This window comes from Cryptomeria japonica, chromosome 3 (assembly GCF_030272615.1).
Source record: "Cryptomeria japonica chromosome 3, Sugi_1.0, whole genome shotgun sequence".
Taxonomy (NCBI): domain Eukaryota; kingdom Viridiplantae; phylum Streptophyta; class Pinopsida; order Cupressales; family Cupressaceae; genus Cryptomeria; species Cryptomeria japonica.
In genome coordinates this window covers 683879258-683896393 of record NC_081407.1, presented here as the reverse complement: position 1 = coordinate 683896393, position 17136 = coordinate 683879258, and the positions used below count along the sequence as shown (strand labels likewise).

The following is a 17136-nucleotide window of genomic DNA, read 5'->3' as shown; positions in this document are numbered from 1 at the left end:
GAATCAGCATTCAGAGGGAGTCTGACATATCGTCAGAAGTAACCTTGGACAAAGAGATCAGAAGGTTGATATCTGCTTCAGAGGGAGCTTGTTTTTCAACTTCATAGGGAGCCTGACATTTCAGCTTCTGAGGGAGCCTCGTCATCATGAAGATTTGATTAATGCATTTTTCTCTGTGATGGAGAAATTTGAGGTGAAAGCCCTTGTTAATGAGTTTTTCTCTGTGAGGGAGAAGTTTGAGGTGCAATCCCTTGTTAATGAGTTCTTCTCTGTGAGGGATAAGTTCGAGGTGCAATCCCTTGGTAATGCACTCTTCTCTGGGAGAAGTTTAAGGTGAAAGCCCTCTTCCACCCTCTGCGAATAGGTATGGTAGATCCACCCTTTGCGAGTAGGCATGGTGGAGATGCATTCTTCTCTTGAAGAAGTCTGAGGTTAGAGCCCTTGTTCCACCCTCTGCGAGTAGGTATGGTGGATCCACCCTTTGCGAGTCAGCATGGTGGAGATGCATTCTTCTTTGGGAGAAGTCCAAGGTTAGAGCCCTCGTTCCACCCTCTGTGAGTAGGCGAGCCACCCTCTGCGAGTAGGCATGGTGGTAATGCACCCTTCTCTAGGAAAAGGTTAGCTACACAACAACACTCCCTCCTAGCTAGGGAGGATTCCTTCTGAATAACCAAGTCACATAGTGACTACCACCATGGCTACTCCCATGAATGATACGTTCACCATAGCTACTCCCAGTGGGTGAACAAGCACATCATGGAATTTCTTCCATGATACCCACCATACCTACTCGCAGAGGGTGGGCTCACCATAACAAGGGATTGCACCTCGAACTTCATTTGGTTGAGGTGAAAGGTGTTAGTTTTCGTGATCAGATTAACAAAATGAACAGAAAAGTAATGATGCACAGAACAAGAAACACAACACACAAATAGAGGATCACACAACACAAGATTACCCTGGGAAAACCTCCCTCTCGGAGGAAAAACCCAGCAAGAAAGATCCTCGGATCTGATTGTGAATTAATCAATAACTTTAGAAGTACAAGAAAGACTTATCTCAGGTCAACTGAATGTATATGCAAGGGCAGATTAGTTCCAAACGATTTGCACTATTGACAACACTCACATCTGCACTTGACTTTGCATTCAGGTTGCACATTCAAATCGCAGCAATCTGCACCTTTAGATTGTATCATTCTCCATCTTTAGTTACACCAATCTGCACCTTGGTCGCACCAATCTAGGCTGCACCAATCTGCACTTAAGTGTGCGCACCAATCTGCACAGTGTGCACCAAGCTGCGCTTTATGTCTGCACCAACCTGCACTAAAGAGTGCTCACCTAGGCTACACCACTGCGCACCAAATGCGCTCCAGGGTCTGCACCAGCTGTGCACACCAACCTGCACCAAGAGTGCACACCTAGGCCGCACCACTGCACACCAAGTGCGCTCCAAAATGCAGAGTCATGGGCCGCACCATTCGTACTTTCTCAGGAGGAGATAATTCGCCTTAGGTCTTGTGTGACTGAAATAGATATCTTGCTTGGCAAATGAGTCTTCTTTTATATGCATGGAGATGACTTATTTGAGTCGGCCTATGTCTAGAACTTGGCGCCAACTTTTAAATATCTCCAAGCTATAACACGTTACATGAAGTGATATAGGGTCGGCCCTATAATATGATGAACATGTTTCATGTTGCTTGGTGTGTAGAAGATAAAGGGCCCAGCCCTATTCGAGTTTGTGCACATAGAGATAGGGCCCAGCCCTATTTACACGCCTCCTTAATGAAGCAGGGCCCAGCCCCTTTTTGGGATTCGGACAACATTGGAATAGGGCCCAGCCCTATTTGTTTTACATGTTAGATTGAGATAGGGCCCAACCCTATTTAATCCTAATGGATTCGAATGTTGCCTTTGGCAATTCGAATCCACTATAAATATTTTCCAAACTAGTTACAAAACAACAAAAGGCCTCGTCATCATGAAGATTTGGTTAATGCATTTTTCTCTGTGATGGAGAAATTTGAGGTGAAAGCCCTTGTTAATGAGTTCTTCTCTGTGAGGGAGAAGTTCGAGGTGCAATCCCTTGTTAATGAGTTCTTCTCTGTGAGGGAGAAGTTTGAGGTGCAATCCCTTGTTAATGAGTTCTTCTCTGTGAGGGAGAAGTTCAAGGTGCAATCCCTTGTTAATGAGTTCTCTGTGAGGGAGAAGTTCGAGGTGCAATCCCTTAGTAATACACTCTTCTCTGGGAGAAGTTTGAGGTGAAAGCCCTCTTCCACCCTCTACAAGTAGGTATGGTGGATCCACCCTTTGCGAGTAACCATGGTGGAGATGCATTCTTCTCTGGGAGAAGTCTAAGGTTAGAGCCCTTGTTCCACCCTCTGCGAGTAGGTATGGTGGATCCACCCTCTGCGAGTAGGCATGGTGGAGATGCATTCTTCTCTGGGAGAAGTCTGAGGTTAGAGCCCTCGTTCCACCCTCTGCGAGTAGGCATGGTGGTAATGCACCCTTCTATGGGAGAAGGTTGAGGTGAAAGCCCTCTTCCACCCTCTGCGAGTAGGCATGGTGAGCCCACTCTCTGCGAGTAGGTATGGTGGGTATCATGGAAGAAATTCCATGATGTGCTTGTTCACCCACTGGAAGTAGCTATGGTGAACATATTATTCATGGGAGTATCCATGGTGGTAGTCACTATGTGACTTGGTTATTCAGAAGGAATCCTCCCTAGCGAAGAGGGAGTGTTGTTGTGTAGCTAGGTCAGATCCTTTCTAGGGCCGACCTAGTGCACAAAATGCAAAGTGGCATGTCGACCTTGGCATTTGGATATCTCAGTTGTATGAGTCTAATTTGGGGCAAGCCCTATTTGGGCGAACCACTTGTGTAACTTATGATTAAGTTAAATGTAACTTGCAACTAAGGGAGACTCATATGTAACTTGTAATATATAGGTCTAACCCTATCCTTGGCACCAAAAGTATATGGCTGACTTGAGGTCTATTAGGAGGTATTGATTCATATATATGCAAGGTCATGATTGCATCAATAGACATGAATTCAAAAACATGAAGGACATGTAGTGTGCTCGGGGGTGACGATAAGAGCTTATCGTCTATGGTTGGGAAGGCAACAGATTTGATGTTTGCCTGTGGTTAACGAGCACTACCATAAAATCAACAGGGAGGTGGTGAGTTGGTGGTTGCGGATGAAGTGGGTGGTGGTAATGGTGGGTGGCGGAAGAGGAAGCGGCGAGGAAGAAAGTCGAGGAAGTAGTGAGCTATGGGAGGTGTGGGGGAGGACATGGCGATGTGCCTTTTGCTTGTTCTCCTTTGTCTAGCATAAGAAATTTTCCCTTTTGTTTACAATATGACGCACGTAATTTCTTCTATGTTTCTATATTCTCGAGATTGTATAGGGTTTGTTGCTATGGGGATCGCGTTTGTGACATTTTTGTTGTGGGTTTAGGTTTGATTCGAGGGTAACGGCTAAAGGCTGTTGGTTTTGAACTGGGATTTTTTGTTGTGGTTTTCAAATACATGCTCTATACAGGGTTCTTGGGTTAGGTGGGGTAGTATATTGGTATTGCTCTAAATTTTTTCTCACAGATCTGCCACAATTTCAATGTTTTCTATGTAATTGATTAAGGGTTAAGGGGTGTACAGTTGATAAAGGTTGATTGCCACTATTGGTGGTGTTCGAGGATTTTTTGGCTTGATATCGGCATTGTCTTGTATATGCTAGGTTGACAGGGTAGTTGGGAAACTATGGCTCTGCATTTTTGCTCTCACAGAGCCCGTATGGTGTCAAGATGACTTCACCTTATTGTACTTTTGAAATAATACTAATAAAATATACTTTGTTACTGACCAAATATATATATATATATATATATTTATTATAAAACTTTAACCGAATAATAAATTTTGACTAATTTTTAATATTTTATTCCTTATAAACTTCCCCAATTTCGACTGAAGGAAACTTCCACGATTTTGACTTAAGGCAGGCCAGCTACGAACGCAAACCCGACCCGGACTGCAAACCCAAACCCGGGTAGACCTGGTCCAAGCACAAGGTCCAGGAGGGCCGAACCTAGTATCTCAGCATATTTCAGGCTAAGTCACCAGGTTCGACCGAATTTGAACCTTGAAGTTCGAAATTCGGCGAACTTGAAAAACCATTAAAAAAATCGATTAAATTCGATTAAAAATTTAGGGTTTGTTAAAGTGTTTTTTTAACTTTTTGGGTTTGCGTTTTAGGGTTTTTTTGGTGGATTTTATAAAAAGGCAGCCGCAGAAGTTGCAACCACACCCACGCGAGTTGCTAACGCCGCCCGCTCTGCCCGACCGCCACGCGATAGCTAACGGCGCCCACTCTGCTCGGCCGCCACCAGTCGGCGACACCACCAGCTCGCGTCGCCTCCAGTCTGCGACGCCACCACCAGTGCTCGGCCGCCACCAGTCGGCCGCCACCAGTCTGCGACGCCACCACCAGTGCCGACGCCACCACCCCGCGACGCCTCCGCGACCTGCACAGGTATTTTTTTTAATTTTATTATTATTTTTTTTTGTTTATAATGTTAAATTGTTAATGTTTAAAAAATGTAATATTATATAATATTGTATATTTTATGATTTATATTTATATTTTATAATATAATATTATATATTTTTATATTTTATTAATTTTTTTTAGGTTTAATATTTTTTATGTTTAATAATTAATATTAATATGGTGTCAATTTTTTTTATGTTTATAATATTGTTTAATATGGTGTCAATATGATATTAATATGATATTATTATTATATATCTCTGCTTCATTTTTTTATATGATATTAATATGGTGTCAATTTTTTTTATGTTTATAAATTTATAATATTGTTTAATATTATTATTATATAATTTATAATTTTATATTAATGGTTTTTTATTATATTGTTTAATATTATATATTTTTAAAAGGTTGAAATAAAAATAGTGTGTTTTTTAATTTTTCTTTCCAAACATGCAGATTTTCATTTAATGGCTCCTCCCAAATCAACTTCTGAGGCATGGAAGCATGTGACCCGAAATGGAACTCACATCAAATGTAACATATGTCAGGCAAATATCATCGGAACTTTAACAAGGCTTAGGGACCACTTCCTTGCTAATACAGGGGGTCCAGGTGGAGGTGTTCAAGCATGCATAGGTGCGACTCCAGAACTTAAAGCTATTCTAGAGAAAGAGTTGGCTGCTTCAACGGTAGGCAAAATGAAGAAGGCACAAAAGAAACAGAGAATTGAAGGAGATATATCTAGATTCACATCTGCCATGTCTTCCTCTTCTGTGCAATCCGAAGCGGCGAGTGTACCAAAACAGAGTGGAACACTGAACAACTTTTGGAAACCAGTAGAGAAACAACAGGTGGATGATGCAGTTGCTGATTTGTTTTACACAAGTGCTATTCCATTCAATGTTGCGAGAAATCCTCATTTCCGCAATGCAGTTCAGAAAATTGCAGAGTTTGGCAAAGGGTACACACCCCCAGGTTCAGAGGCTATCAGGACAACTCTTTTGCAGAGGTCAAAAGATAGAGTGACTGAAAAATTAGCTGATGTCAAAGCCACTTGGAAGGAAACAGGTTGCACTATATTGAGTGATGGATGGTCAGATATGTGTCAAAGGCCATTGATTAATGTTTTGGTGTCTTGTCCTGAAGGTGTTGTGTTTTTGAAAGTCATTGACACCATGAACCACAAAAAAACTTCAGAGTATATTTTTCAAATATTAGAGGAAGCCATTCTTGAAGTAGGGATGGAAAATGCGGTTCAAGTGGTAACTGATAGTGCAGCAAATTGTGTGGGAGCTGGGACGCTGATTGTAGAGAAGTACCCACAGATATATTGGAGCCCATGTGCAGCGCATTTTCTCGATTTGTTGCTTCATGACTTGGCTAAATTCCCATGGATAAATGAAGCTATTCATAGAGGGAGAGCAATTGCAAATTTCATACGGAATCATCGTCTCACATTGAGTATTTATAGGTAGCATGCATCAAAGGAATTGTTGAGGCCTTGTGAAACAAGATTTGCTTCATATTATATCACTTTGAAAAGAGTGGTTGAAGAAAAAGCAGCTTTGAGGTTTGTTATATGTTCCAATCAGTGGGAAAGTTCAGTGCTTTCTAAAGGCCCCAAGGGGAAGAACATAGAGCAAATCATCCTAAACAGCAATTTCTGGGAAAGTGCAGCAAAAGTCTTGCTTGTATGTGAACCAATTGTTGACGTGCTTCGTATGGTTGATGGTGACACTCCTTGCCTTGGCATGCTTTATGAAAGCATGGACCGGTGTAAGGAATCTATTCAAAAAGCACTAAACAATGAAGAAGCAGAATATATGCAGATATGGGAGACAGTTGATTGCAGATGGAAAATGATGCACACACCTTTACATGCAGCAGCTTGCTTTTTGGAGCCTAAGTTGTTTTCTATTGATAGAAGGGGTGATAATGAAATCATGGCAGGGCTTTACCAAGCCATTAGCAGGTATGTACCAAATCCAGAAATTGCAGCACTAATCAGAGATCAAAGTTGGCAATACAAGAGAGGAGAAGGGATGTTTGGAGGGGCAGAAGCCAAATATGACTCGCCACGTATGTCTGGATATAGATGGTGGATCTCTTATGGATCATCAGCTCCTGAACTGCAAGAATTTGCTATTCGAATTTTGAGTCAGGGAGCAAGTTCATCAACTTGTGAGAGGAACTGGAGTTGCTTTGACCACATCCATTCCAAAAAGAGGAACAAATTGCTGACTGGAAAGTTGGGAGATCTTGTCTATGTTCGCAGCAATTTGAAATTGCTGATGAACAAATCAGCAAAGAACACTTCTTTACAACAAACTCTTGAAGGCATGGCAATGCCAGATGCAGATGAGCCTGACTTTGCAGATGATGAACTGAGTAGTGATACAGATGATGATGATTTGGCATCCCAGCCAAGTGCTCTTGATGACTTAGAGTTATTTTAAAGTTCTAAAGTTTTTGACTGTTATTGTACCTTTTTGACAAAAGAACATCTTTGCGATAGTGAAAGCATATATTTCCTACGGTTTATATTTTATAAATGTGTCATCTTTTTGTAATGATTTCAAATCTATTTATCAATGTTAAACTATTTACGCAAATTTATAGATATATTACATATATTTATTAAAAAAAAATTTAAAAATTACATATGGCGAATTTAATTCGAATTTTATGCATTTCGAATTTTTTCCGCATCGAACTTCATTCGAATTTCAAAGCTGTCGAACTTCAAATTCGAATTCGAACCTGGTGACTTAGATTTCAGGCATTTAAATTCTTGGATGAAGCATTTACAAAATATACACTTCTTAGGTTTCCCTTCTAATTTATAACATTTACACCTTACGAATCTCCTTCCTTATTCACACTGTTTATTCTTCTAGTATCTCAGTTAAAAATTACAGCATCATTGATTCTAAAGTATCCGTTCTAATTTACAATATTTGTGCTTCTAGTATTTCCTTTCTAGTTTAAAGTGTTTATGCTTCTAGGCTCTCCTTTCTAATTCACAGTGTTTACTCTTCTAGAGTCTCCTTTTTAATTTACAGTATTTATGCTTCTAAGTTTTCCCTTCTGATTTACAAAACTTATGTTTGTAAGGTCTCCTTTGCTAATTTATAGCATTTACACTTCTGGGCTCTACTCTCTAAATTACAGCATTTGTACCTGTAGGATCTCCTTTCTAATTTATTACAGTGTTTATAACTCTAGGGCCTCCATTGTAATTTACAGTGTTGTCGCTTATAGGGCATCTTTTCCAATTTACGGTGCTTACACTTCTAAGGTCTCCTTTCTAATTTATGTGTTTGCAGTTCAAGGATTTCCTTTCTAATTTACAATGTTTCACTTCTAAGGTCTTCTTTCTAATTTTCAACATTGACGTTTTTGGGGCCTCCATTCCAATTTACAGTGCTTATGCTTCTGAGGCCTCCATTCGATTTGAAGTGTTTGCACTTCTATGATCTCCATTCCAATTCACGCATTTATAATTCTACAGTTTGCAGTTCAATGAAATGCATCCTGATTCTAGAGACCTTCATATTGTAAAGCATGTATATTTTCAATAAAGAAATCTCTTGCAATTACAATTAACGCAGCTAAATTCCAAGGGTTTTCTCTGTAATTCAAAGTGGTTACACTTGCCAAGCTCGAGCTTCCCGTCAAAATATTTGTTTACAAGGGTTTCAGTATTTGTTTAAAGTAACAAAACCTAAAAGTTTTGAATTTCAATCCCAAGAAACAAGAATTCCTCAATTTCACTCCCCAAAAAAGCTAAAATACGATACACCAAAACATAGAAACCTTACGGGTATAATATAGAATTAGCTACGAATTGAAATCATCTCAATATATTACAGGTAAAAAAAATAGCTAGCTTTGACAAATACATTTTTAAAAAAGAAGACAAAAATAATCCGTACCTGGCGAAGAAGAAGGAGCTTCATACTGAATGGTAGCAGGAGGCTCTTCGCTGGGCGCGGCCTGCGTTTCCTGAGCCATTTGCATGATTTCAAGGCATTCCCAGCTTCAAACCCTAGCCCGTTCGAAATATATTTTGCTTTTTATTTTAAATTTAACAACAGAGCTCAAAAGATCGAATCCTGGGCCGTACACAATAACAGAAATTCCGTCGCAGGATTATTACGCAAACGAAACCAGAATTTTCTGACATAAAATATTTAGCCACCGATAAATGGATTGAGCATGATCGCCCGCGTGGGACAGGCAAACATCCAGGTTCAAATTTTATTTTATTTTTCGAATTTTCCTATTTCTACCTTTATTGCGTCATCAATTCTGACATAAGATTAAATACTGTTTGCTTTTTATATTTAGTTTTTTAACATTCACAGCTTCGGAGAGGTTTTGCTTGTATTGGATTAATTTTTATTCTTGCGTGTTTTTTACTTCTTCGGACTTATTTTTGTTGTCTAACTTTCCATTAAGGCCACCAAATTAGCAGAATTACGTGTTAAAATAGAGGCTTAATATAAAGTGATTAATTGTTTATTTATTTAGGATGAATATCTAATTTAGTAAAGTATTAGTTTGGGAGTTTGAATTATGGACATTTAAATAATAGCCTTCTTTCGATTTGTTATAGATTTAGTAAGTTTTAACAAAAGTAATCCTGATTTATGACTTCTTTACCCTTCACATTTTTTAAATCATTTTTAGACATATAGCATAAAGGTCAACATGACTTTTATTTCAAATTTTCCTCTCGTAATTTGAAACTTGGAGATAATATTTAGAGCCAAGGATATCATCAAGTTACGTTGTTTAACTAATTAAAACGATGTTAAAAGTTTTATTATTATTATTTAATTTAACAATTAGAATTTTTATTATTAAAAAAATAATAATAATAACAATTGATATATAATGTTAATATTTTTCCATTAAGGGGTAGGTGAAAGATTAAAAAAAGATTGTTGTTAGGTTAAATTTTTTATTTGTTTAAATTATAAAAAAAGATTGAAAAAATAATTAAAATTGAAAAAAAAAGGTGGAGTTCTTCTCTTTTCTTATTAGTATTTGCTATCAGGCAATACTATTGTAATGAGTTTTTTGTTTTTCCAATTAAGTAGTTATTAAAAAAATTAATTTGAACCAATCACAAACAAATTTTCACTTTTAACTTTTTCAATCTTTTGAAAAATAATTTTAACTTATTTACATTGTTTACTCAAAAATTACTATTATTTATAGTTATTTTACTCACTTAAAAATTATTTTGTTTTTTCTTAAAAATATATATATTTATATTTAATAAATAAAAAGGTTGTTTGTATAGGAATCAAATATTTTTTAATTTTATCACATGAATCTAAAACATTTTATCATATATAATCTTCTATTTTAATTTATATGTTATGCTTTCCTCTTTGTCCCAAAAATTAAAATGGAAGCATTCCTTAAAAAAATATTAAATAGAATTATAATATTTTTGAAAATTTAAATTATAAATTATTTCAAAATAAAAACAAAAATACATTATGTAAGATAATATAATAATAAAAAATATTATAATAATTGAAATTACAATATTATTATACCATCTTATATTATTTTCTATTAATATTAAATTATTTTTAATATATCACATATTTTTATTATTATTATAATATTTTAAAATTAGTATTAAATTATTATTATTATATTACTATTTTAGAAAAAATTAAATATAAAAATATATCATAAACTCTAAAAAAATTAAAAAATATAATCAAATTCTAAAACATTTAAAATAATATTATAGATTCTAAAACTTTTATGTTCTTTACAATACTGAATATACAAATATCAATACTAATAAAATAATAATTGAATGCAAAATGTCTTTTCCCATGAATTAAAATCTCTTTACACTTTGAATATTACTCTGAAACTTCCTAAACCATTTCATTTCAAGAGTTACTTATTCTTTTTGTTCGGAAGACATTTCATTTCAAGAAGACACAAATTCTAAAACATTTAAAATAATATTATAGATTCTAAAACTTTTATGTTCTTTACAATACTGAATATACAAATATCAATACTAATAAAATAATAATTGAATGCAAAATGTCTTTTCACCATGAATTAAAATCTCTTTAAACTTTGAATATTACTTTGAAACTTTTATAATTTTTTTTGTTCGGAAGACATTTCATTTCAAGAGTTACTTATTCTTTTACCTTAATTTTTTAATTTAATTTAAATCATAATTATTATTAAAACTATACTAAAAACAAGGCAAGTACTAGCCACTATGTGGCACTTGTTTTAATGGAGCAACTACTACTTAGAAATTAAAAATAAGCATTAAAAAAAAGGGTTCTTATGGTAAAAAATTATATGTTGTTCCACAAATTTCTTTCCCGCCTTTTTATATGCCTCCAATCTTTTTTCCTCAATTTATTGCAAAAATTATTACTAATGATTTCATCTAAAAATAAATTTTAAGATGATTGCTAAAAACATAAGGAGCAAAATTAAATGTCCATGGGGCCAACAGCTACATAAATTGCTCCTAAAAATATTGAGCAATGGCTGCTTAGCCACATGGAGACATATCTTTAATATTGGATTTGGTGTTGTCAAACTTGCAATTTTCTATTATTTTTTGGTAGATAAATGTGACTTTGACATTAGTTAGGTGTAAGAATATGTTACTTAAATAAAGAACATGAAAAGAGTGAGTTTGGTGTGGACGAAAAAGCCAAGTCCTTTGACCAATACATAAGGCCATCTTAAATAAAAGGTGGAAACATCCAAAAAAAAAAAAAAATGTGCTTAATTTGGGGAGCAAATTTGTCCATATTTTTAACACTCGATATGTATTCCTAGTTTCCAATTTTTAGCTGGGTTATATATTAGATGCATGTGTTGGTGGTAAAAGGGTCTAGTTAAAAGGTATTATGAAATTTTCACCAAGGAGAGAGACACAAATTTAAAAGGCTATGATACCAAATTTCTACTATGTATATCCTCTTGCTACTCATAGTTATGACTTTGCAACATAGCCATGAACATATGGTTCTGGATGTTGGGAATTTGTTCACAAATTTGGGTGCATGTGTTGGATGTATGGGTTGCGGGTTATTTATCTCCATGAAGTTAAAGGTTGTAAATGTGTTGTACACAAAAAATTAGCATTGATACTTTGCAAATGTATTATAAATGTCATGATGTTAAACAATACATTGAGTGTAGCTTGGATGTAGATTTTTTTCCTATGATAAACATTATAACAAGTGTGTTTTCTTTGTTGATTAGTGTATAGATCTATAACTTGCTGCATTTCTTCTCTCATCGAAATGTGTATAAAATGTTTAGCTTGCATTTGCAATCTTACTTGCCTTTCACTCAATTTGATGAAAGTGATGTTATGGGAATGGTTTCTCTTCTTTGGTATTGAATTCATGGATTTGGTTGTAAGAGAGTTAATCCTTGTAATATTGGTCCATGTTTGAGTAGAAGTCTTGTGTGAGTGACATTTAATTTCAAACATAAAGAATGGACACACAATAAGATGAAGATCACAATTCTAGTTTGGAAAATTTGATTGCATGTTTGTGCAAGCTTTGGAGCTGGTCTTTTAGTGAATTGGGAGTTTCTATAACAACTCACTAATATTTGTGCAAAAGTCATGGATTTTTTTTTAATCCATTAATTGCATGTCTATGATAGTTCATCATTTACAACTCAAAATATAATGCCTTTATATTTTAGATGTTTCAAATATGTCAACAAATTTATATTTCTATGTATGGTTTTACTGATTTAATGGTTAATCAAAATATGTGGAAGATTATTTTTAGATACTTTCATGGATGTATATTGTTTTGTATATGCTATGGTTCCTTGTTATGTGTGTCAATCAATGAAAATTCCAAGTTATAAATTTTTGGCAAATTAGATTTGAGAATTTTTTAGATATAATATTCATGTCATGGAAGAATTGCATGTTGATCAAATGATGTCTCAAGCTATCATTGTCACAAACTCATAAAGGCCATGAAGTTTAGAATGTTCTCTTGTGAAGAAAGGATACTGGAAGTAGTCCTAAGAAGCGTTGGGTCCCAAATTCATATTTCCACAATCCTAAAACTATAACCTAGCCACAAGGCTAAGGAGTTACCTTCAAGGGAATAGAGCATAGTCTCATCAATAGATTATGGGAACTTAAAGGCCAATTTATAAAATTGTTTATTCTCTCCTTCACTTTGGACTTAGGTGAACTTGGGAATATCCTTCTAGAGGTATCCTTAACAATAAATATATCAAATGAGCCATGGACGTGGATAAACTAATAATAGCTATACTTGATATATGTTTGGCCCTAAGATTTGTGACTAAGTCAATATAAACTAGTTGCTTTTACAACCTCTTACTAAGTTGATGACCATATCCTTCCATATACACCTAATGATGGCATTAATTCGTTATATCCCACATGTGAATCCATGTAACTTGTTATACATAGGTGCAAGGTATAGGCATGCATGACATGATTCTCTAACAATCTTGACTATTCAAGGTCACTCAAAATGTCCACAAGTTATATCACTAAATCATGGCAATATGCAAAATTCTAATCTACTTGTTATCTACTAGCAAAGGAGAAATGATAATGTACACAGTGAAAAATGATGATGATAAACTATTATAAAACCACAAAGATCCAACCACAATAAACCTTAGTCCTACAATAAAACATCCACCATACACCAATGAAGATACCAAAGAACATGCAAATCAACGAATGAAATAATATTACCATTCACATGCCATATAGGGTCTCAATCTCCATTGTCTCCTATCTCCATTGATCTTGTTTGATATATTTATTTTCAGATTTTGTATATGCACAAGAGCTCAACAAAGAACAGATTGTGGTTGTGAAGTCGCTTGATTGCAAGAAGGTTTGATTGCATAAAGTATTAATTATTAGGTTTGGTAATGATTAGAGAATCCTCTTATATCGAAGATGCTTTAGAAAATGGAGGGAGAGTATTAAGAGGTGAAAGAAATAAATGGTCGGCTAGGGTTAAAGGGTGGGTAGAAGAAATAATAAAATGATGAAGGGGTAGGGGGTAGGTAGAGGAGGATTAAGAGATAAATGACATGTGTCATAGAAGGGAAAAAGCTAATGAATTAATTAAATAAATAAAGATTTATTTATTTTATTTTATTTTGATAGGTAATAGGTCGTAGCCGCAATATTTAGAATTATTATTATTACTACTATTATTATTATGTTTGATTAGATTGACCCAATACCTTCCCCGTCTTTATGGAAGGCCAAGAGTCATAGCTTAGAATTCCACTTTTAGATGTCCTTAATGGGAATCGAACTTGGGTCTCCACAGTGAGAACCCAATAAAGATTTATTTAATTAATAAAGGAAGTGGGAGTAGTTAAATAAATAAAATATTTATTTAATTTAGAGAAAAGATAATTTAAAAGTATTTATTTAAACGAGGAAAGGGCTAGAAAAGGCTAAATGAATTAATTAAATAAATAAATAAATTATTTAATTAATAGAAGACTAGGATAAAGTAATTAAATAAATAAAAATATTTATTTAATTAAACAGGACAATTTTAGGTGTCTACATTTTGCCCATCTTTGAGACAATGTAGCTTGTCACGTTGGCTCAAAGAAGATAAGATGAACTAATACAAAGTTGCCCCAAGATGGGAATGATATGCCCCCTCATGAGATTGGATGAAAAAACTGAAAGAATTGCAGACAATTTCACGATAAGAAAGAAAGGCTAGAAAGATTGACAGGATAGGGTGACAAGGTCATGCGGGAAAAAGAGACTGACATGGGATAAGAAGACTGACATGAGAGACTAGGGCTAAGTAGCCTATATGTACAGGCCACAAGGGAAAAAATCTCATTTGCATCCACAACATTTAGGAGATCAAAGCACCTAGATTTTAGAGAGCATTCAGCAGAGCAAGAGAGATGGTGTTAGTTCTGATGCCAATTGTTAATAAGATGGGAGGGGGGGCAGGGGGGCTGTGAATCATACAAACTTAATCTTCAATATATTCAACAGATTCAACCTCCGTAGCTTTAACAAATATATGTAACCAAAACTGTAAAACATGCAAGCTTAAGAACACATAATCATAACAACACTCATAACACCAGATTTTACGTGGAAACCCAAATAGGGAAAAACCACTGTGGGATTTCGGACCCACTAAGAAATATACTCTTCTAGAGTATGCTCGGTTAAAAGAAAATCTTGTTAAAGATTACAAACACATTGTTAGATGTGACATGGTTAAGGGATTTCCCTCAAATCTGTTAGGATCTTCATCTTGTTAGAGGTGACCTTGTCAAAGGGTTTCAAACACTCAATCAGAATGTCACCTTGCTAGAGGATTTACAAATAAGACTGTTAATTCCACTCGGTTAAGATATTTTCTGTCACTTACAAATAAATAACTGTAATGAGTATGTCTACAACTTTGCATCTAAAATGCTAAAGCAAATTCTTATTTGCTCAATACAATCTAGTTATAGGACTTATCTTGTCCCTCTGCTGGGCTCCTTACTCTGTTATTCAAACAGGTCTTCAAGCTTCTGTGCTCGGTAATCACTATGTAGCATCCTTGTGCTTACACTTGCCCGCATACATTGTTTATCAACAATTCCTTATTTATAAGCAATTTGCTAACCGCTTAATCTCTTTGATCACATTTCCCATGATCAATCATAGGCATTAGATCTTCAATCTTGACCAGGTTCAATGTATCCTTCGATCTGAAAACATTTTACCTCGCCTTGGAACTTGCATACATTTCTTGGAACTTGTACTAGGGTATTGCGGTTCAATCTAAGCTGTAGATCTTCCTGTCGATCTTCCATTGCCATAGATCCTTAACAAACTTCATACACGTTGTATCAATCATTTAATGATAACCAGATCATCGGCTTCCATCATTAAATAATGCATGCAATCATCCAATGCATTCTGTTATTACTCCTTGCAACTTGGTAAATACTAAACTTCACTCGGTAGACATTTCGCCTTCATTAACCGATAGTGATGACCTTAGGGTTTACCGACTAGGTTCCTTACTCGGGTTTACCGACTAGGTTCCTTACTCGGTAACATAGTATAGTATTAACCTTACAAACAATAGCATATGTAGGATATTAAAACAATCTAAACAACATGATCTCTTTATTGTCTAACTTGGTAATAGTTGCCCATTGAATAACTTATTCCTCCCCTTATTCATCACATTCTTTCTGTGTCTTTTACCAACATCTTAATTCTCTTCAAAACATACTTCTTAAGATATGGCAACACCATACTAAATCAGAAAATCAATTTCTTGACATCAATGACAAAATAATATTGTGAAGACAGTAAACATCCTTAATTAGTTATATCCATAATTATCAACAACCTTCTCAATATCCTAATTGAAATGCCAACAATCTCTTATTGTCTGTTATAATGCCAACAGATGGCAAAGAGGATTCATATATTCAATCACGTCTGACAATTCCAAAGACTAGATGACATGGGTGAGTCGGTATGTACCTTGACCTTGCTTTGTACGTTTTTGCATTTATTGCTTCATTTAATGCATTTTAGAGTAGTTTAGTGAAAACGTAAAAGCCGTGTTTTAGAGTTTGAATGCGTCCAAGTTAGCTTTGTCCGCGTCTGTGATGAACAGGTGCGTCTAGGTCGGTTTGCGTGGATGATCGTGTCCGTGTCAAGGTACGGATGCGTCTATGATAGACATGCACGTCTATGTCAAGAAGGTGCGTTTAGGTAAGACAGTGTCACGTTTGTGCTTAAGAAAACACGTCTATGTTGTCAAAATGTGTTTGGGTAGGGTAAAAGCACATTGTGTGACATAAATGCATCTATGTCTAATATAGGTAGAATTTGATAGTTTTGTGATGAACACATGTTGTCAATTGGATAAGTTGTTGAGAGGACTCACTCAAACAAGTGCCCTAAGGAAGACAAACTGAAAATTAGGCTAGAATTGACAATTATGTCATAAACATATATTGCCAATTGGATAAGTTGTTGAGAGGATTCACTCAGCAGGTGCCATAAATAGGTAGGTTTGCTAAGTTGAATATAGGATAAGCTGTCGAATTGATAAAATCCAGCGAGTACTCTAGCAAAATAGGATCAAGTGCAATGTGATAAACATATACACTGATAAGATGCAACGTCATGTGATAAACATAAGCCCTACGATAGGAGTAGCACTATGTGATGAACATGAGTACCACTAGGATTCACACGATTCATTTGACTGGATGTAGGAGTACTTGCCCCAACTAGAGTCACGAGAGAGATTCCCATTGACTCAGCGATTACAACCAAAGTTGACCTTTGAGGAGCATGTCGATATTGACACGATGGGATGGAGACATGTGTTGTATATGCTAGAGATCAGGATGAGCATATGATTGTTGATTGCTCTTGTAGAGATATGGCACTCAGAGACATGCATGCTTCATTTGTCGACTAGCGAGATGTCACTCACATTAGAGGACGTCTATAGGATACTACGGGAGTCGA

General features: G+C 35.5%; 1 protein-coding gene across 1 annotated transcript in view; it reads right to left on the bottom strand.

Annotated features, from left to right (window-relative positions):
* Nucleotides 1-8848, bottom strand: part of LOC131051123 (TSL-kinase interacting protein 1) — a 60300-nt gene extending 51452 nt beyond the window's left edge. The window contains exon 1 of the mRNA XM_057985496.2: nt 8495-8848. Coding sequence (XP_057841479.2) covers nt 8495-8579 — 85 coding nt within the window. The 5' untranslated portion in view covers nt 8580-8848. The remainder of the gene's footprint in view (nt 1-8494) is intronic.
* Between the last annotated feature and the right edge of the window lie 8288 nt (nt 8849-17136).